Source organism: Leuresthes tenuis, unplaced genomic scaffold (genome assembly GCF_036924035.1).
Source record: "Leuresthes tenuis unplaced genomic scaffold, fLeuTen1.0.hap1 SCAF_20, whole genome shotgun sequence".
Taxonomy (NCBI): Eukaryota; Metazoa; Chordata; class Actinopteri; order Atheriniformes; family Atherinopsidae; genus Leuresthes; species Leuresthes tenuis.
Window position 1 is genome coordinate 20,343,146 of NW_027325374.1, and position 16,777 is coordinate 20,359,922.

At 43.7% G+C, this 16,777-nt stretch overlaps 1 protein-coding gene across 2 annotated transcripts in view; it reads right to left on the reverse strand.

Moving 5' to 3' along the window:
* abcc3 (ATP-binding cassette, sub-family C (CFTR/MRP), member 3) overlaps positions 1–16,420 on the reverse strand; it is a 59,833-nt gene extending 43,413 nt beyond the window's left edge. The window contains exon 1 of one of the 2 annotated variants that reach the window (XM_072373850.1): positions 16,101–16,420. In XM_072373850.1, the coding sequence (XP_072229951.1) occupies positions 16,101–16,136 (36 nt within the window). In that variant the 5' untranslated portion in view covers positions 16,137–16,420. The remainder of the gene's footprint in view (positions 1–16,100) is intronic. The other variant, XM_072373851.1, reaches the window with a different exon arrangement.
* Positions 16,421–16,777: the final 357 nt, after the last annotated feature.

A 16,777-nucleotide genomic window follows, 5' to 3' on the forward strand; every position in this document is an offset into this window, starting at 1 on the left:
ACTTTAGTTTACACACCCACAATTCTCTCAGTCCTCTACATTACATGATCCCTGGGTTTTAATATGACACAACTACTACGTTCTTGGCATTTAACCACAGAATTTAGAGCCCTTCCAGAAAAATGTCAAGAAAACCGCCTGAGGTTGGTGAGTTGCAGAGTCCATACTTTTGTCATGCTCCTTTAGACCAACACTTGTGAAGGCCCACCCAAAGGCAGGATCAAGATTACCACAGACAGCCACCAACCACTTTCTGTACATCACCACACCCTGAAGCTGCAGTGTGTTCTGCTGAGTTAAAGGTTAAAGTGTTGTGGTGAGAAGAAGAGATGGCTGGCTGCTCCTGCGGGTGTGCGAGTGTACTCTGGGGCGACGGGAAAGGTCTAAAATGCCCCTCGCTGCTTAACAGGTTCAAAACATTTTTGACCCTGCGGCCTGGGGTTTTATTACTCTTCTTGACATCACGGATTTACCATGAGCAAGCCGATCCAGACACAGAGCAGCATTAAGGAAGAGGATTAAGACTTAGTGCTGGTAAAGGTCAGGAAACTTGCAAATGAGAAGCTCCAGAAGTGATAATCATCCATATTAACACCCTCAGCTCTCTCTCTGAGTGAAGTAGGATTTATCTTTTGATGGCTGAAGAACAACAAGTGGGCAAATGACAGAACATCCAGAGGAGAGAGGTAAAGTAAATAAGAATCATGCTGTAGTGGGACGTAACCGTGACACTGGACAAACACACTGAAGGCCCACCCACAGATACAGCTAAGATAAACACAGCTGCCCGCCTCCTACACTCTCACTAACCACACCCATCTGCTGGAGCGCGTGTGCAGGACGAAGAGGATGTAAAAGAGTAGTAAAAGGAGCCGTTTGTGCTGGTGTGCAGGGCAGATGTGAAACATCTGCGTCCGCTCCAGTGGCTCTGCATAAGTCAAAACCTTTTGACTTATTTTTTGACATCCAGATCAGACATGTGTTTACAGTTTTCACTGCAAGAGTGGATGCACTCTACCTCTAATAATCACTCATCAGATAATTTAATAAATAATTAGATCAGACCGAAAAATATCGTTGTTTAACTGGATTTTTTTCCATTTCAGCAAGCATTGAATCCAAATGAAGTCACAGAAAAAGCCCTGATAATGTGGATCAACAGGCCCGGATGTGAAAAGAGATAAAGAGCAGAAAATCAAACAAATGATTTATTTCACATTGTTTTTCCTGACTAAAAGTTTGTGTTTGATTACCAGAAAAGAGCGTCCCATATTCACTTTGTAGTGTTAGATCTGAAGTTCAGGACAACTCTCCTTATGTCTAAAGCTCATAAATCAACATGTCGGTTTGTTCGGTGCATCCAAAACCCAAAGTGTATAAAACGTGAATGTGCTAATTCTGACAGGTCTCCTACACTGCCATCAATATGAGTGCAGCAAACTCTGAAAACACATCTACATGTATGCAAGTTAATCCCCTGACTCCAATTAGACTAAAAAGGAAATGTAAAAATCCTTATAATTACATATTTTGGGGGTTTTCTCTGTAAAATAACATCTTTTCATGCCTTAAAATGACTCGTGTACAGCTTTGCTTTGTTTACTATGCATACAGTATCTCAGGGTAAAGCTACTTTGTACTTTTCTATCAGCTTGTTGTGTGGTAGTCGAGCTCAGTTTGCCGAGTGTGCTAGTGTGAGCTCTCAGACTTCCACCAGCACACGCTCTCTCATATTAGGGTTATTGAAAGTAATTTGTGTCTTAATTTACATTTACATGGCAGCTCAAAGTTGTAGTACAGAACTAAAAAAGGACACAAGAAAGGAAAGCAGGTGGAGTTGAGTTTCTCACTCCACACCTTAAAACCAGTTGCTGGAAAAAGAGCTGGAAATTCTGGTGGTGTGGGAAAAAGTCCTCTCTTAGGCATCCTCTGTGAAGGGTTTTTTCTGTTTTAAATGAGTACTTCAAGCTCTTTAAGAAAGTCTACTGGAAATATATTCACAATGCAGTGAATTATTCAATTGAAAGTCAACAGATATCAAACAATGGAAGCTTCTCTTTTTGTGTGCGTCACATAACCACACTTAAAGCGGTCATTTTTAAACGCATACAAAAAAAAAACAAAAGTCCCACTAATGCACAGAAAAGTTTAGACTAGAAAAGATTTGATTTTTTTTTCCGTTCGAGATTTGACATCCATTACAGGGGAATGGAAACAACCTTATGAATCGCAGCTGTCCTGGCGAAAGCTAAAATGAGTTTACTCAGCAGCTGTTTCCGGTGTGAGCCGACAAACGAACTCGCTTAACTTGCCGCCATCTTCCTACATATGAAACAATATCTCCGATAACTCCCTCAGATTAAAGTCATTTCCTCTTGAGGATGTCCTCCGCAGTTGTTTTTGTTTTCTTGGGGTTTCTTTCCGGTTAAACAACTCGTGCTTCTACCAGATTACAAACTCTAGCAGCATACCTTATTCTGCCACCCTCCAGCAACACTACACAGTCGAGTTTATTCAGCCTTTATAACAGCAAAAAGGAATTGTTCGATTCGCATTCTTTTCTCCTTTTTTTTTTTGCCACTTTTCAAAAGCTTTAAAAGTACTATCCTAATGTCTGTCACACAGATACAGAAACTATCTTCATTTACTCATCTAGATCTCATCCAGTAAGGTGACTGGCCCATTTCCCAAGATGTTCAACTATTTCTTGCACCCCTCGCAAAGCATTAACTCAATATAACAAAATTCCAGTCCATCAAACCAAAGATGCTGCAGGCAGACAGGATATTCTCTGGCTCCGCTCTATTCTTGCTGTGTTATGCTACATTCCGACATTTCTCCTTCCCGCTGGTGAACCTGAGCAGCAGGAGAGCAGAGCAGCATGTTTGAGTCCACACTGTATGTAACACATATCCCCGTCTCAGTCAGCACCGAGCGAAGCGCCGCAGGGTGAATGTCAAATCTGCAAGTGCTCTCATATGTTCATGGCACACCTAGAGCAGAGCTAAGACTAAATACCACGGCCAATGACTGACCATAACGGACAAAGAGCTTCCCTTTGCACGCCCACGGCACATCACTTCTTATCATGTTCAAAAAGGAAATAAACATATATGAAGGTTACGGAGCGTCCACTTGAGCAAACAAGATAATAATAATGCAGGTGGTGTAAAAAAGAAACTTTCCAATGCATAGAAAGACTTTTCATGCATGACGGGAAAAAAATTAAGCCTTGGTTGCTATGAAAGAATGTTGCTCTTGCACAACACACTCCCATTTTCACATATCTGATACGGAGGCTGGCTCCCACTGGTGCTTATCAAAGTTGTGTTTAAGCGTACTGATGAGACAGAATATTTTGTAACTGTTCAGGCACTGTTCAAGTTTAACATTCAACATCAAATTACAGCGAATTAGATGAATGGTCAAGAACAGAGCGTGCAGAGGCAGCTCACGGGCAGATTACAGGTAAGCTTTGCTTTAGTTTTAAAAGAAAAGAAAAAAAATCAGATGAATCAGAAATCACCTTCAAAATGGAGCAGAAAGTATTTCAACCAATGAACATCACCAAAGAACAACGGCGTGACTCACCATGAAATCTGAAACTTTAAGAAAGAAAGAGGGGGCTCAGGGACTTTTCAGACAACAGCCAGCCTCACCCTTTTCATCCCTATTTTCTTACCAAGATAAGATGCAGGCAGTGTTCAACTGCAGCTCGGGCATTTTCTCCTTTGTGAGTCTTTGATCCGACTCTGGGATTGTTGCACTGCACGCAATGATCCAGGAAGATGTCTCAGCCATTACAGCCACGTAATCTGATGAAAATGCACCGTTTTATCAGTTGGTGGATTTTCTTTATCCAGGTGTGTTTTTGACACACAGCAAACTGTCACTCGACACATTACAGCTCAAGCTAAAGGCGTCAGTGGATCAGCTGGTTAACCAGCAACTGTTCTGTTGGTCTCAAAAACAGTGAGAGAGACTCTGCTAACTGGTTCTGAAGTAAAACGAATGTTTGTTTTTTTTGGGACAAGTTCAATCGAGTAGCTGGCACATTTAAAAAAAATAAATAAATCATCACTTGCGTGCCAAGTTATGACATTACACAGCAAGTTTAAATCAAACGGTGGTGTGAACAATTAAATGATTTCTTCTTATTTAAAAAAACCTTCAAAAAATGTCTTCATTTCCTTATTTGATTAAGCTGTTTGACCCAAGATTGGAGGAAATAACCAGAAATATTCACAAAAACATTCATTTAACAACTCGGGGCCTCTGTTATACATGACAACATCCCTGTGACACACAAACAAACCACAACTCTTGAAAAACACACAGAAACACAGGCTGGCACACACTTATCCCAGAGTTTGAACTTAACTAGATCAAAGCTCAGCGATGCCGTTCATCTTCCACATCTGCTGGCGTGTCAGGATTGATTTGTCTGCCTTTGTTGTCCGGTAACAGCCTCCAGCAGTGGAAGATTTAAATCAAAAATACACTTTTTTTTTCCTCAAAAAGACAGGTGCATTCAACAGAAACGTGGCACAGCAGACCGAGCGTACTGTAAAGGTAAACCAAGATCGGCTTTAAATCTCTCCGCTCTTTGGATGGCTGTGACTCGCTGCCCGGACTTCGTTTACATGGAGCAACGTGTGCTTATGCGACCCCAGTGTTAAAGATAGCTCTGCAAAAGAAGACTTTTTGTTCTATTTTTTGCAATACACTTTTGTTTCTCGTGTTCGGGACTTTTTGAAAATCTACACAAGTGATCTGCAGCGGGGGAGGGGAGGGGAGGTGTCACACACAACAAACCTTTCTCTTAACTTAACCCCTCACCCATCATCCCATCTTCATCGAGCAGTTCCTGCTGTCATGCAGAAAAGTCTCTCTTTCTAATAAGGGTATGCAATGAACTTTGAAGTTTGTGACGTGGGCCTCAGATCTAGTAGCATGAAGGTGGGTTAGAAGTTACCCCTCCAACATCCAGCGAGTGTCGTCCTAATCGCGGTTCCAACATGCGTTTTGCTCAGCTCAGGTGGGACAGGAGAGTTTGACAGCTGTTATCCATTAAATGAATGGTGGAACACTTGCATATGGCTGTTGACAATAAACTCACTCAAATAATGGCAATTAAGGATTTAAATATCTCTGTGTTTTAAGGACACTAATACGGTTTAAGTCTGCTTAATACATACATTAATACAAACACAGAAACATAAATGATTTGTCTTTGCTTTTTAGGCTTCGAAAACAAGTGGACGTCATTTAAAGTGCATCGACTCAAAAGAACCATGATTATCTGAAATAATCGCGTTAATACTGTTACATAATAACTGCAACAGGCCGGCATCTGTCAACTTAAGATTCTCAGTGATGCACAGCGATGAGATGACACCATGGTGTTTCCAACAGAAGCTAGAAAATGGTGCAGACCCAGACCGGCTGTATCCACAGCTTTAGAAACAGAAAATGGATCCGTAGCTTTCAAAATGCACTAAAAGTCCTCACCCACAATGAGAACCGCTTCATCTTAGAAAACACCTGCAAAAACATGGGAATGATCTGAAAATATTTTACATATTTTTTACATATTTTACATGCTGCACACCAGAGGTCTCCAGTAAAAATAGATTTGAAAGAGAAACAAAGTGTCAGTGGAACACATATCCGGCCAGGTCAAAGACTGACTCACACGTGGTCTTATCTGAAGGAAACTACAGACCCATCAGTCAACTGTATGAGTAATGAGAAAAAAGAGCAAGAACAGAACATGTTAGAGTTTGGGGTTTAAACCTCACGTCCTTTGAACAGCAGCTACACGTTCTGCTCATCTCAAAGCTGAGGACATCACATGAAACCCAAAACATCTAAAGTCAACCGTTTCTGTGGATGTCATGTCGAGGACCGATAGAGCTCTGCCCTATAAGTGGACATTACAGAGGATATGAGAGTGAGACAGTATTAGTGGTAAAGACATTGACAGTAATCTGGCGCCAGTTTAGAATTGATTTAGTGAATCATACCGACATTCAAACTAAACTATCTGCACAGGACTCAGCCCGGAAAGATGGACAGAGTCTTTACCGAGACATGAATATCACTTAAAGCTACATGTAAACACAGACAGTGACATCTGATTAGTCAACATTAGCTCATCAAAACTAGTTCCCCTTTAATCCATTACTGCCAGGCTGGCTGTTTCTATAGGTCCTGTGACATATTCATAATGGGATTTATTATCATCATGTACTGGTCGACCAAAATAAAATCACCAGCGGCTTTGTTCTACTATTGGTCACTGTGATAAAAAGCTGAAACATCCTGTATCATCCTGTCACCTAAATTAGTGCAACCACGTCTTTCTCGATGGTACCGATGTGACTCTAAACACATTCACGTGTTAGGAGGATGGAAACACAACCAACACGAAAACAGCTTATCAACGACTGTAAAACGGGGCCGATGACCTATCAGGATGGTGTCCGTCAACTTTGCTGTTCTTCTGTGATTGAGTGCAGCTTTTAGAGTGACAAAATATCAAGCGAGTCTGACTGAATGCCTTCATTATACAGTGATGGGGCCAAAAACCAGCGCTACTCGGCAAGACGACTTAGACTTAGACTCAACTTTATTCATCCCTTGGGATATCCTTCGGGGAAATTCAAGTCTCCAGCAGCTTATACAAAAAAAAAGCAAAAAATATAAAGGATAGGATAGGATAGGATACAAAATATACCATACAAAAAGTGAGCAAGATACAGAAAATAGCCATACATAAACTCTGAACTAAATATAGATTAAATTAGATTAGGTTATTGCACATAGTAGTTGGATTTTCCTCTTCTGTCCCTGTGTCCTTCTGTCCCTGTTACCTCCTCCTCCCAAGTGAGGAGTTATGTAGTCTGGTGGCCTGAGGGACAAAGGAGTTCTTAAGTCTGTCGGTCCTGCTCTTTGGAAGGAGCAGGCTCCCACTGAACAGGCTCCTCTGGTTGTTGATGACAGTGTGCAGAGGGTGGCTGGCATTGTCCATAATGTCCAACAGTTTGTTCAGTGTCCTTGTCTCTGCCACCATCACCAGAGGGTCCAGCTTCATGCCGATCACAGTTTATCCAGTCTGGATGTGTCCTTCTTTGATGTGCTGCCTCCCCAGCACACCAAAGTGTAAAAGAGGACACTGGCAACCACAGACTGGTAAAACATCCACAGCATTTTGCTGCAGATGTTGAAAGACCGCAGTCTCCTTAGGAAGTACATCCTGCCTTAAGTCTTCCCATACAGGTGGCTGGTGTGTGTTGACCAGTCCAGTTTATTGTCCAACCACAGCCCAAGGTATTTGTAGGAATCCACACTCTCCACCTCAGCTCCCTCTAGTAGGACTGGTCTTGGCTTCCGTCTGGTTCTCCCAAAGTCTTTGACCGGCTCCTCTGTCTTAGAAGTGTTGAGCTCTAGGTGGTTTGTGCGGCACCAAACAGCAAAATCCCCCACCAGACTCAGATAATCCTCCTCTCTGTCGTCCCTGATGCATCCAACGATGGCTGTGTCATCAGCGTACTTCTGTATGTGACACAGCTCTGAGTTGTAGCAGAAGTCCGAGGTGTACAGGGTGAAGAGAAGAGGGGCCAGCACTGTGCCCTGGGGGGCTCCAGTGCTGCTGACCACAGTGTCAGACATGGTGTCCTTCAGTCTGACGTACTGTGGCCTGTCGGTGAGGTAGCTGGAGATGCAGGCCACCAGGTGGAGGTCCACTCCCATCCTGTTCAATTTATCTTGAAGCATAGGGGGCTCAATGGTATGGCACTGGAGAAGTCCAAGAAGAGAATCCTCGCTGTGCCTCTTCCCTTATCCAGATGGGAGTGGACGTGATGTAGCAGGTAGAGGATGGCATCCTCCACACCAACACCTGGCTGGTAGGTGAACTGCAGGCGGTCCTGGGCGTGTTGCACCTGGGGTCTGAGGAGGCTGAGAAAGAGCCGCTCCAACGTCTTCATCAGGTGTGAAGTGAGTGCCACCGGCTGGAAAACGCATGGGCTGGTTGAACCTGTCAAACCTGTTAAAGAAGTCGTTCAGTTAATTCGCCCTCTCCACTGCCGCCTCCACGGCTCTGGTCTTTGTTTTGTGGCCAGTGATGGTTCTCACACCTTCCCAGACCTCCCTCATGTTGTTCTCCTTCAGCTTCTGCTCCACCTTTCTCCTGTAGCTGTCCTTAGCTTCCCTCACAAAGTGTTTGACCTCCTGCTGTGCTGCCTTCATGCCCTCCCTGTGTCTGCCTTCTCCATGTTGAGGACAGCTTTCGGACCAGGGCGGTGTACAGTGGCTGTAGGTGAACCAGGCTGTGATCAGATTTCCCCAGTGGGGGGGGAGGGGTGTGACTCTGTATGCACCCCTCACATTAGCATACAGCAGATCAATTGTAATGTTGTTTCATGTGGGACAGTCTACAACCTGGTGAAAAACAGCCAAAGTAGAGTCCAAAGTTGCATGGTTGAAGTCCCCAGAGATGATCATAAAAGCCTCAGGGTGCTGTGTCTGTAGCCTCGCTGTGGCAGAGTGGATCTTCTCACAGGCAGTGGCTGCGTCCGCTCTCGGAGGGATGTAAACATAGATGGTGATCAGGTGACTGAACTCCCTCGGCAGAGGTTATGGCCGCGGGCTAACAGCTAACAGCTCGAGGTCCTGGCAACACCACACCGTCTTCACAGAGTTTACACCAGCGGTTGTTGACATACATGATGAGTCCCCCACCTCAGTGCGGACAGCTCGTCGATCTTATTCGGCAGAGAGTTCACATTCCCCATGATTACAGAGGGAATCGTCGGTTTGTAGCGCCTCCGGTTGTCCGCTAGCTTAGCCTTTAGCTTAGCCCCGGCTTTGCAGCCCCTGGTACTCCTCCTCAGCTCTGCCAGGATGGGGTGTCATAACCCGGCTCGTCCCATTGTTCGTAGAGCCAGCAGTTCCTCTCTCGAATAAGTGAGAAAACTGGCTCCCGGTGGCACGTTAAAGTTGAAAGTATCCATGGGATACATAAAAAGCACACAATCTCTTCAAAAGAAGAAGACGAGTGATCGTTTCTAGAGTACAAATGTGAAGGTAAAGCAGTTTGCCTGAACACATTCTAAGTGCACTGATGGTGTCAAACATTTGTCTGGGAAATAACTAAAAAAAAATAAACAAATCAAATACGTTTGAGTTTCAAAACATTTGATCATCATAAAGAACCAAGATGTTTTGAGTTAATTACAATGAAAACAATCAATGCGCTGATGGTCCCGAAACATGCGTTTCTTCTCGATTTAGGCACAATTTAGAATTTTTGGAGGATATCAGTGGATCTTCTAAAAAAAATCCCAGAGCTTCTTTGATCAAAGGTTTTTATTGCAATGGTGCAACAGCACGCAGAGGTCAATTGATTTAAATACAAGCACCATAATACTTCACCAATCACTATAAAGTTCCAGGGAAGCAGATCAGAAAACCTGGAACAAACATCTTGTTATATATATATATTAACATGTAGAGTATACTTTTTCAATCTTTGAACAGGATTTAGTTGTTTCTGTGCTCAGATATTTTATCGTTCTCCCTGACTGAGCACAAAAACACTCAGAACTATGTCTCTCAGATGCAGATACAGCTGCCCTGCAGTGCGAGCCCTTCTCCTTCACTCAGTTTTCGCCTGTGCACTCACAAAACTTCTGCTCTCTAACGGTTGCTTTTCACTTTCCAACTACTTTGAAAGAAATCCGCGGAATGCCACGATGCTCGCAGTACTGCTTTTTGTGGTTGTGCTCGTTGTTCAGTTCAATTCGGTTTCATTTATAAAAGTCATCTCAGGTCACTTTACAAAGAAAGTTCAGCTGCAGTCAAACTGTACGCAGTCAAATTCATTCTAATCCAATTGAGTCAGATTAATGATGCTATTTAATTTGTATCATCTTTGTGGTCTGTGTTTGTGAGCTGAAAAAAAACGTGATGAGAACATAACTGTACGTACATATCTACAGGCTTTTGCTGATTAAATGAAGGAAATCTGATCATAACATATATTATTCCACCTCCTGCCACAGTAAGAAAATTAGAACTTAACATTCATCCTTAAGAGCTGTGCGTTTGTCTGCTTGTTGTAGAGCAGAAATATGTGATAGAAACATAGTTTTATGTAATCTCTGATTTAACACCTCCATCTTGACCTCTTAACGCACCTTTCGTCACTGACAGCCAACGCTGACACGGTTTACAGTGCCCCAGCAGATCTGACGTCTGGAAATCATTCGGGTTTTATAAGACGGAAGGTACATCCAACAAAAGCCTGTACAGCAATGATTAACCACAGCAGCAGCGCCACACATCTGCATAATCGCCTGGTGAGACGTCATGGTGAATCCCTGGATGCTTTTACAGCTAGCCTAAGCAACCAGTACAGCAGTAAAACAGAGAGACACAACCACAATGTAGCCACACATCTGTAAGGTCAAACCTGACTGCTATTGCACACTATTGCATGATACATGGCAAAAGACACTGTGCCACTATTAAAGTTTAAATGTAAAGCTGCCTGGTCGTGGATTTAAAGAGCAACGCTGAGCTTAAGAGTCGTTGATGGAAGTACTTTGTTTCTTGCTAGCTGCCAGGGAACCGATTTTATTCACAGTTAGCCGAGCTGGCAGCCGGCAAGTAAAGGTGACAATAAGCAAACTGTCAAATCATTTATTCAGTATCAGTATGCTTTTCTGCAACTGTGCAACATTCATGAGCCACAAATCTCTTAAAATGATTCCAGGAAAACAGGAAATGGGTGAAGTGATTTCTCTGAACGTGCAAACATCAAATGTATCTAACGTGAACGCAGACACACGGTTCATTCTTCAACACAGCCTGAACCATCTCAGACAAACCTTTTTATCATTCACAGTTTGATTTATTGCCACTTTTACCTCCCAGAAGCAAGTCTAATTAGCTTAGAATAAAATCAGTAACCTGGCAGCTACCAAGGAATAGTTCTCCAGGCTTCTTGAAGGACATCCCAAAGCTCTTCTTTGGATGTCGGCTGCCTTTTGTTCCGTTCTCTGTCAGATGATCCCACACTGCTTCAATAATGTTGAGGTCCGGGCTCACTGAAGGGTTCCAACACAAAACCCTGCCACTGTTCTTCTTTGGTTATTTACACATGCCAAACAGATGAGGCTCAGTGTCACATCATGTGCTAACACACAGCAAGACCGCTTTGGCAATCAGCTGAGAAAAGCTACAGCAACAACATCAGCTTCATTCACATCGTTAATACAAGCTATTTACTTCCCAGTAAAGGACGGGGGTGGTGGCGAAGGTAATGTTTGGTTGTCAGGAGCTTCTGACACCGTTGTAATTACCACGCTTTAGCTAATTTCTACTCGTCTCCATGCTATCTGTTTGCTAGCATGTAGCCATGTTGCTCCCTCCTCGTCGTCTTCTTCTGTTAACCACACCACAGTGACTCACGTCCCACTCTTCTTTTCAAGCAAGATCACCTTTAAATGACTATAAAAAGTCTGGATCTTTGGGGACAAAATATTGTGTGACTGTGGTGGTAGAATCTCACTTTATTCTGCAACTCCACTGACTCCTTTGTAGAGCAATGACTGCAAATGGAATTTTGGGGATCTAGATTAATACTTTAATCATGGAGGTTTCAAAATGCTGGTAAGCGCTCAGAAAGCCAAAGAAAGGATCGAGGAAGATAATTATGAAGTACTCTCCATCTGTTCTCTGTTACACTGAAAAGCTGCCTGCTTTGAATGGGAGGCAAACGACAATAAAGACTGCAGGGGACAGGAACAGCTGCTGGCTATGTCCACTTAGGCACCAACATGGAAAACATTAGCGAGGTTATTCATGGATCTGTGCTCTTCATTGACAGAATTCCTTAAAAGCAGATTAACGGATAGACTAGAAGACTCACACTGAATCTCAGGAAGGAATATGTCACAGAGCAGCCCACCCTTGAACAGATAAAGGGTCAAACACTGATGTTAAATGTCTGAAAACGATGTGCTGTCACTGACCTCACGGGTTTACATGCAGCCAAGCCTGAAACAATTCTTCACAACTTTTCAATTCCTGGTTTTATGCTGAGCAAGCAGTCTTTCAGTTAAGGAAGTGCACTCTGCATTTGGGAATTTTTCTTTGAAATCGGGGGTGTGGTCACAAGTCTGTGGTCACGAGTGATAACTCAAATTACTGTGAAAACCTTTAAAAGTTTTTCTTTTTAAAAATGACTCATTCCCTTTCACGTGGGTTCTTTCTACGCTCCAGTTTTCAGGAAACAGGGCCTGGTACTTTTTGTTTTATTCGTGCTGCCAGCAGACACACGAGAACGTTTGAGGAGCACTTCTTCCAGATGCAGACAGGCTTTTGGGAGGGGAATAATCGTAAATAATTCCCTCCATAAGCAGACACTTCTTTATCAGAACAACATTTGATTACCTAAAGTCTGACAGCTCATTCCCTGAGTGAAGACCTGAAGCAGCACCATATTCCTGAATGTACAAAAGCACTGATAAAAATGTAACTCAATTAACAAAAGTGAAATTTCCCACCCGACGCTCCGTGTCATGATGACTTCTTCAGTTACAACATGTTGCTCTATGCCGTTTCTATTCAGCTTCACTGCATTCAAACACTGAGAACCACGCGAGACGTGAACAGCTCCAGACTTCTGCGAGTCCTCCTGCTCTTCCTCTCAGCTGTAATCCAAGCTGCTGCTGACAGCCTGAATTGTTGGTATATAAAGCTGCTGATAAATAGGCTTTGGATGAGCCTGTTCGTGTGCGCACTGCCTGAGCACCCTAGGTCAAAACTCCTCTTATTGTGACATCATCTCCAAGTTCAAGATGAAACACTCTTAATGTGTCAAAGTCGAGTGTTTGTTTTTCATCAATTAACCAAACAAGAAGACAGCTTCTCCAGAAGGTGCTTGATGTTTGCTTGAGTATCATGGGACTTTTTTAAAACATTAAAAGCCTGATTCATAAATGAACCAACGAATCAATGAGCAACACAATGCAGATTTCACTTCTGTAAACCTGAGCAATCGGCTACGGATTAAAAGCGCAGGTTACATGGAGCACATTTCACTAACAACAAGACTGTAAATTAGGGCCTTGGACAAGCTTTAGCATTAATCCTGACCTGCACTGAACACAGACTGCTGAGTCCTGGGGATTACAAATGTCTCCCGTTTGTTTGAAGTGGACGTGAACGGCAGCAGCTAGTTTAAACCTCCTCTGATGGCCTGAAAACGGAGCCAGGTCTTCCAGAATATCCTGCCAGATCCAAAGCAGCTGCAGAGAGGAGTTTCTCTAAGATGAAGTCGTCCCTAAGCCCAGACCAACACATTGTGGATTTAACAGAGCTTTCAGAGTTTTATTTCTTTCAAGCATCCGTGTTGTTCTTCAGCTCTTTGTCTGACATGTTGTCATTCTGAGTGGGAGAGAGACCTGGTGGACCCTCGTGAACAGGTGAGGATGGCAAAAATTTATGTCACACAAGCAACCACAAAGTGCCTTTAAAGCTCGCTCCTAATGTCGAGCTTCATCAGACTCTTCCAGTGGGTTTAAGTGTGACATTAAATCACTGTATTAGCAGACAGAATCGAGCTCTTTGGGATGTTTAGCTGCATGTTTAGTCCTCTCCTCCAGCTTCACCGTACAGCTGGAGATGCTGCCAGCAGGTAACAGACACATGGGGAGGAGAATGTGACAAGCATGGCAGAGACAAGCAAAGAACCGCAGCCGCTGCCGGTATGTTAGCCGCGCTCTGTAGCAAAGTACACGTTATTAGGCCTTATTTTTTTCTTTGAGGTGGGAGGGGGGGTGTTACTGTCAGCCAAGTCTCATAAGGGACAACACAGCCGAGTGAGAAACAGTAACTGAAATAAAACCTGTTGAAGTACTTGTTTTACAAATGCAGTGTTGTCTGAATAAAATCACCTTTGACAAAGTCTGCTTTTCTTTCAGCAGCTCTTCCATGTAAAAGGACTCCGAGAGCGTTATCACATCCACGGCTCACAGCCAGGCTGTCGCTCTTCAGGTTCCGTTAGCAACGAGGACGACAAGTTGGAAGCAGTCTGGAGCTCACACTGATCATGTTTTACATGACACTAGAACAGTAGAATTATTGAGTATGTCAAAACAGAACCGAATGCGTGTAAACGTGTCAGTCCAACTGGTCTGTATGGAAATGGAATCACTCCAGCATGCTCAAAGGGTTCCATGTTTTAGTAAAAATGGTAAAGTGTGAATATATGTTATTACAGTCGAATTCCTAATAAAGTTACTCTCATTCACATATTTTTGTCCAACAGTTAAACGCGTCAGAAACTGCGATTGAAACCCAGCTCATTAAGACGACGTGTCAAACTGCAGTATTTTGAGCATTTTCAGGCGGTCGCTCTGCTCTAATAAAATAAAATCCTGCTTTTAAAATGTAGCACCAAAAAATAACTAGAAATCCTTAAAATGATGCGACTCACCACTGTTTCCGGTTTGAGTCAGTTAACAATAAATTCAAGTCACTGACTGGCATCCGCTCACATATGATATAATATTCCCAATATTAAAGTAATTCCTAAAGAAGCGCTCTCTCCATTTTTTGATGTTTGTTTTTCTTTTCTTGGATGTCCACCTCAGTTGTTTTTTTTGTTTGTTTGTTTGTTTGTTTTACTCCTTGAGGTTTATTTACGGTAAGGATATCCAGTCCATTATATCAATTACAACCACAAAAAAACACAGTCTGTTGCCTTTTTGGGTAACCATGAATGTCCCATATTTAAGCGTTGCTTAGTGTTGACTGAGTGTGGCATTTCGGCCAAAAATATGGGATAGTCTAATAGTTCTAGTCTAATAGAACAGCTCATTTAATCCCTCAGAAATAGCTTTAAATGCTCAGCTGCAATTGTTAAGAGCCAAACCGATTCAATTCTCAAGCTCGTTATCGGTGGCTTTACTCCGGGGGAAAAAAACAGCAGCAACAAACACTGAACATTACGAAAAATCGACTTGTAAACATCCTGCGCAGGTCAAATAAACACGAGCCTGTGCGGCACATCTCCGCCGCAACATTCACACGTTGCTTTTTCAATCATTTGCTGTGAAATTCGACAGACCACTGTCCCCAGTTTCAGGCTGGTGCATTCACTGCATCCAACTCAAACATCCACCAGTGACCTGTCGCGGGGGCGTCTGCGTTTTCAGGGCTCGTGCAGGCAAACGCGGTCACACACGGACAGCATCGTGCACTTTTGGAGTTGCTATCGTGTTCGTGGCTGTGACAGATCGACAGCATGTAAGACCGAAGCATTAGTACCTGAAAGGTAAGAAACAACACAGGACATGGCCCCGGTGGGAGTGTATTATCATCAGCACTCCTGACCTCGGTAGGAAAGCTGGAAGAAAGAAGCATTTTTCTTTGTATCCTCTTTGGATGTTTCATATGTGTCACCGGTAGTCCAGCCATGGATAAATGTATTTAACATTTCCAATAATATTCACGAGACCTAAAGTGCATCTGTGTTGCCAGAAATGATGCTCGCGACTGTTGCGCCTTTAATCGGCAGACAGAATTGTTCACAGCGTGATCAATGTGTCTTTCTCTAGGTGCAGTTCATTAATCATTTCCCACTAACACCCTAACCCAACACATTAGGGTGTTATCTCTACTGTTCGAGCCGCTGGGTGCAAACTGTAAGATAAGTTTACAGACCCCGTCGTTTCCGAAAAACCAGCCCACAATAATGGCATTTAGCTAAAGTAAACAGTTAGCCCGAGGAAGCAATCTTTCCTGTGAGGAAAACCCAAAGTGCGTAATTCGGCATGTCATCAACCGTGAGCTCGTTAGCGCGATAATTGCTATTAAGTGGGGTATTTATAGTTAGCTACGGCAGTTACTGCACTTCTGAGCGGCTACCCGGAAAGAAAACAAAAGACTTAACACGTACAACCTTGTCAGGTTGCACGCAAAGTACACACGGGGCCAGTTATTTTGTTTGCGTTTGTTTTTTTCAGAAATATACAGCAACGGTCCCCGCGAGCCGACGGGGCACCGGCGACGGGAGACGTACTCACCCAGAACGGGAGCTCCGGTCCGCACAGCCGCTCCATCTCTTTCGTAACGGGAAACCGGGAAAGCACCGGAGAGTTATGTATCCCTTCTGCAAGGTCGAGCCCTTTCCTGCCGACCGGCTTTTCCTTCTCCTTCACGTTACAAGACGCTCGCGAGCTGTCACATGCCACACGGACAGGTACGTGTTGTGTCGGTTTTCGGCGCCGTTAACTCCTCTCCTGAAAGCGTGGACCGACCTGCGTCAGGAAACGGTCGGCTCCTTCCGCTCTGCTGAGGAACGAGAGAGAGAGAAGTCATTCGGAGCCAGCCAAGAATTATTTCTACTGGAGGTTGTCGCGATGGCAGGGCGTCAGCTTCGGAGACCCCGCCCCCTTCGGTCCCGCTCGCCCCTTCCCACACAACAGACAGGCACAGCATGACTCAACGATTTTATGCTATGGATTGTTGCTGAGTCATGACATTGAGCAAAATCAAATGTAATGTCACCGTTTTTGGCGCTCTTGTCTGTGGCCATGGACTGGGGTTATTAATGCTGTTATTTGAAGTCCTCACAATAACATAATTACACATGTAATGCACCATGCAGAGGTGACACATCCCAACCAGAGCCAGAGCCATAAAAGCACCATCATCCTACAACAGATGGTGTTGCCCCGACAGAGCTGATGCAACATCATGG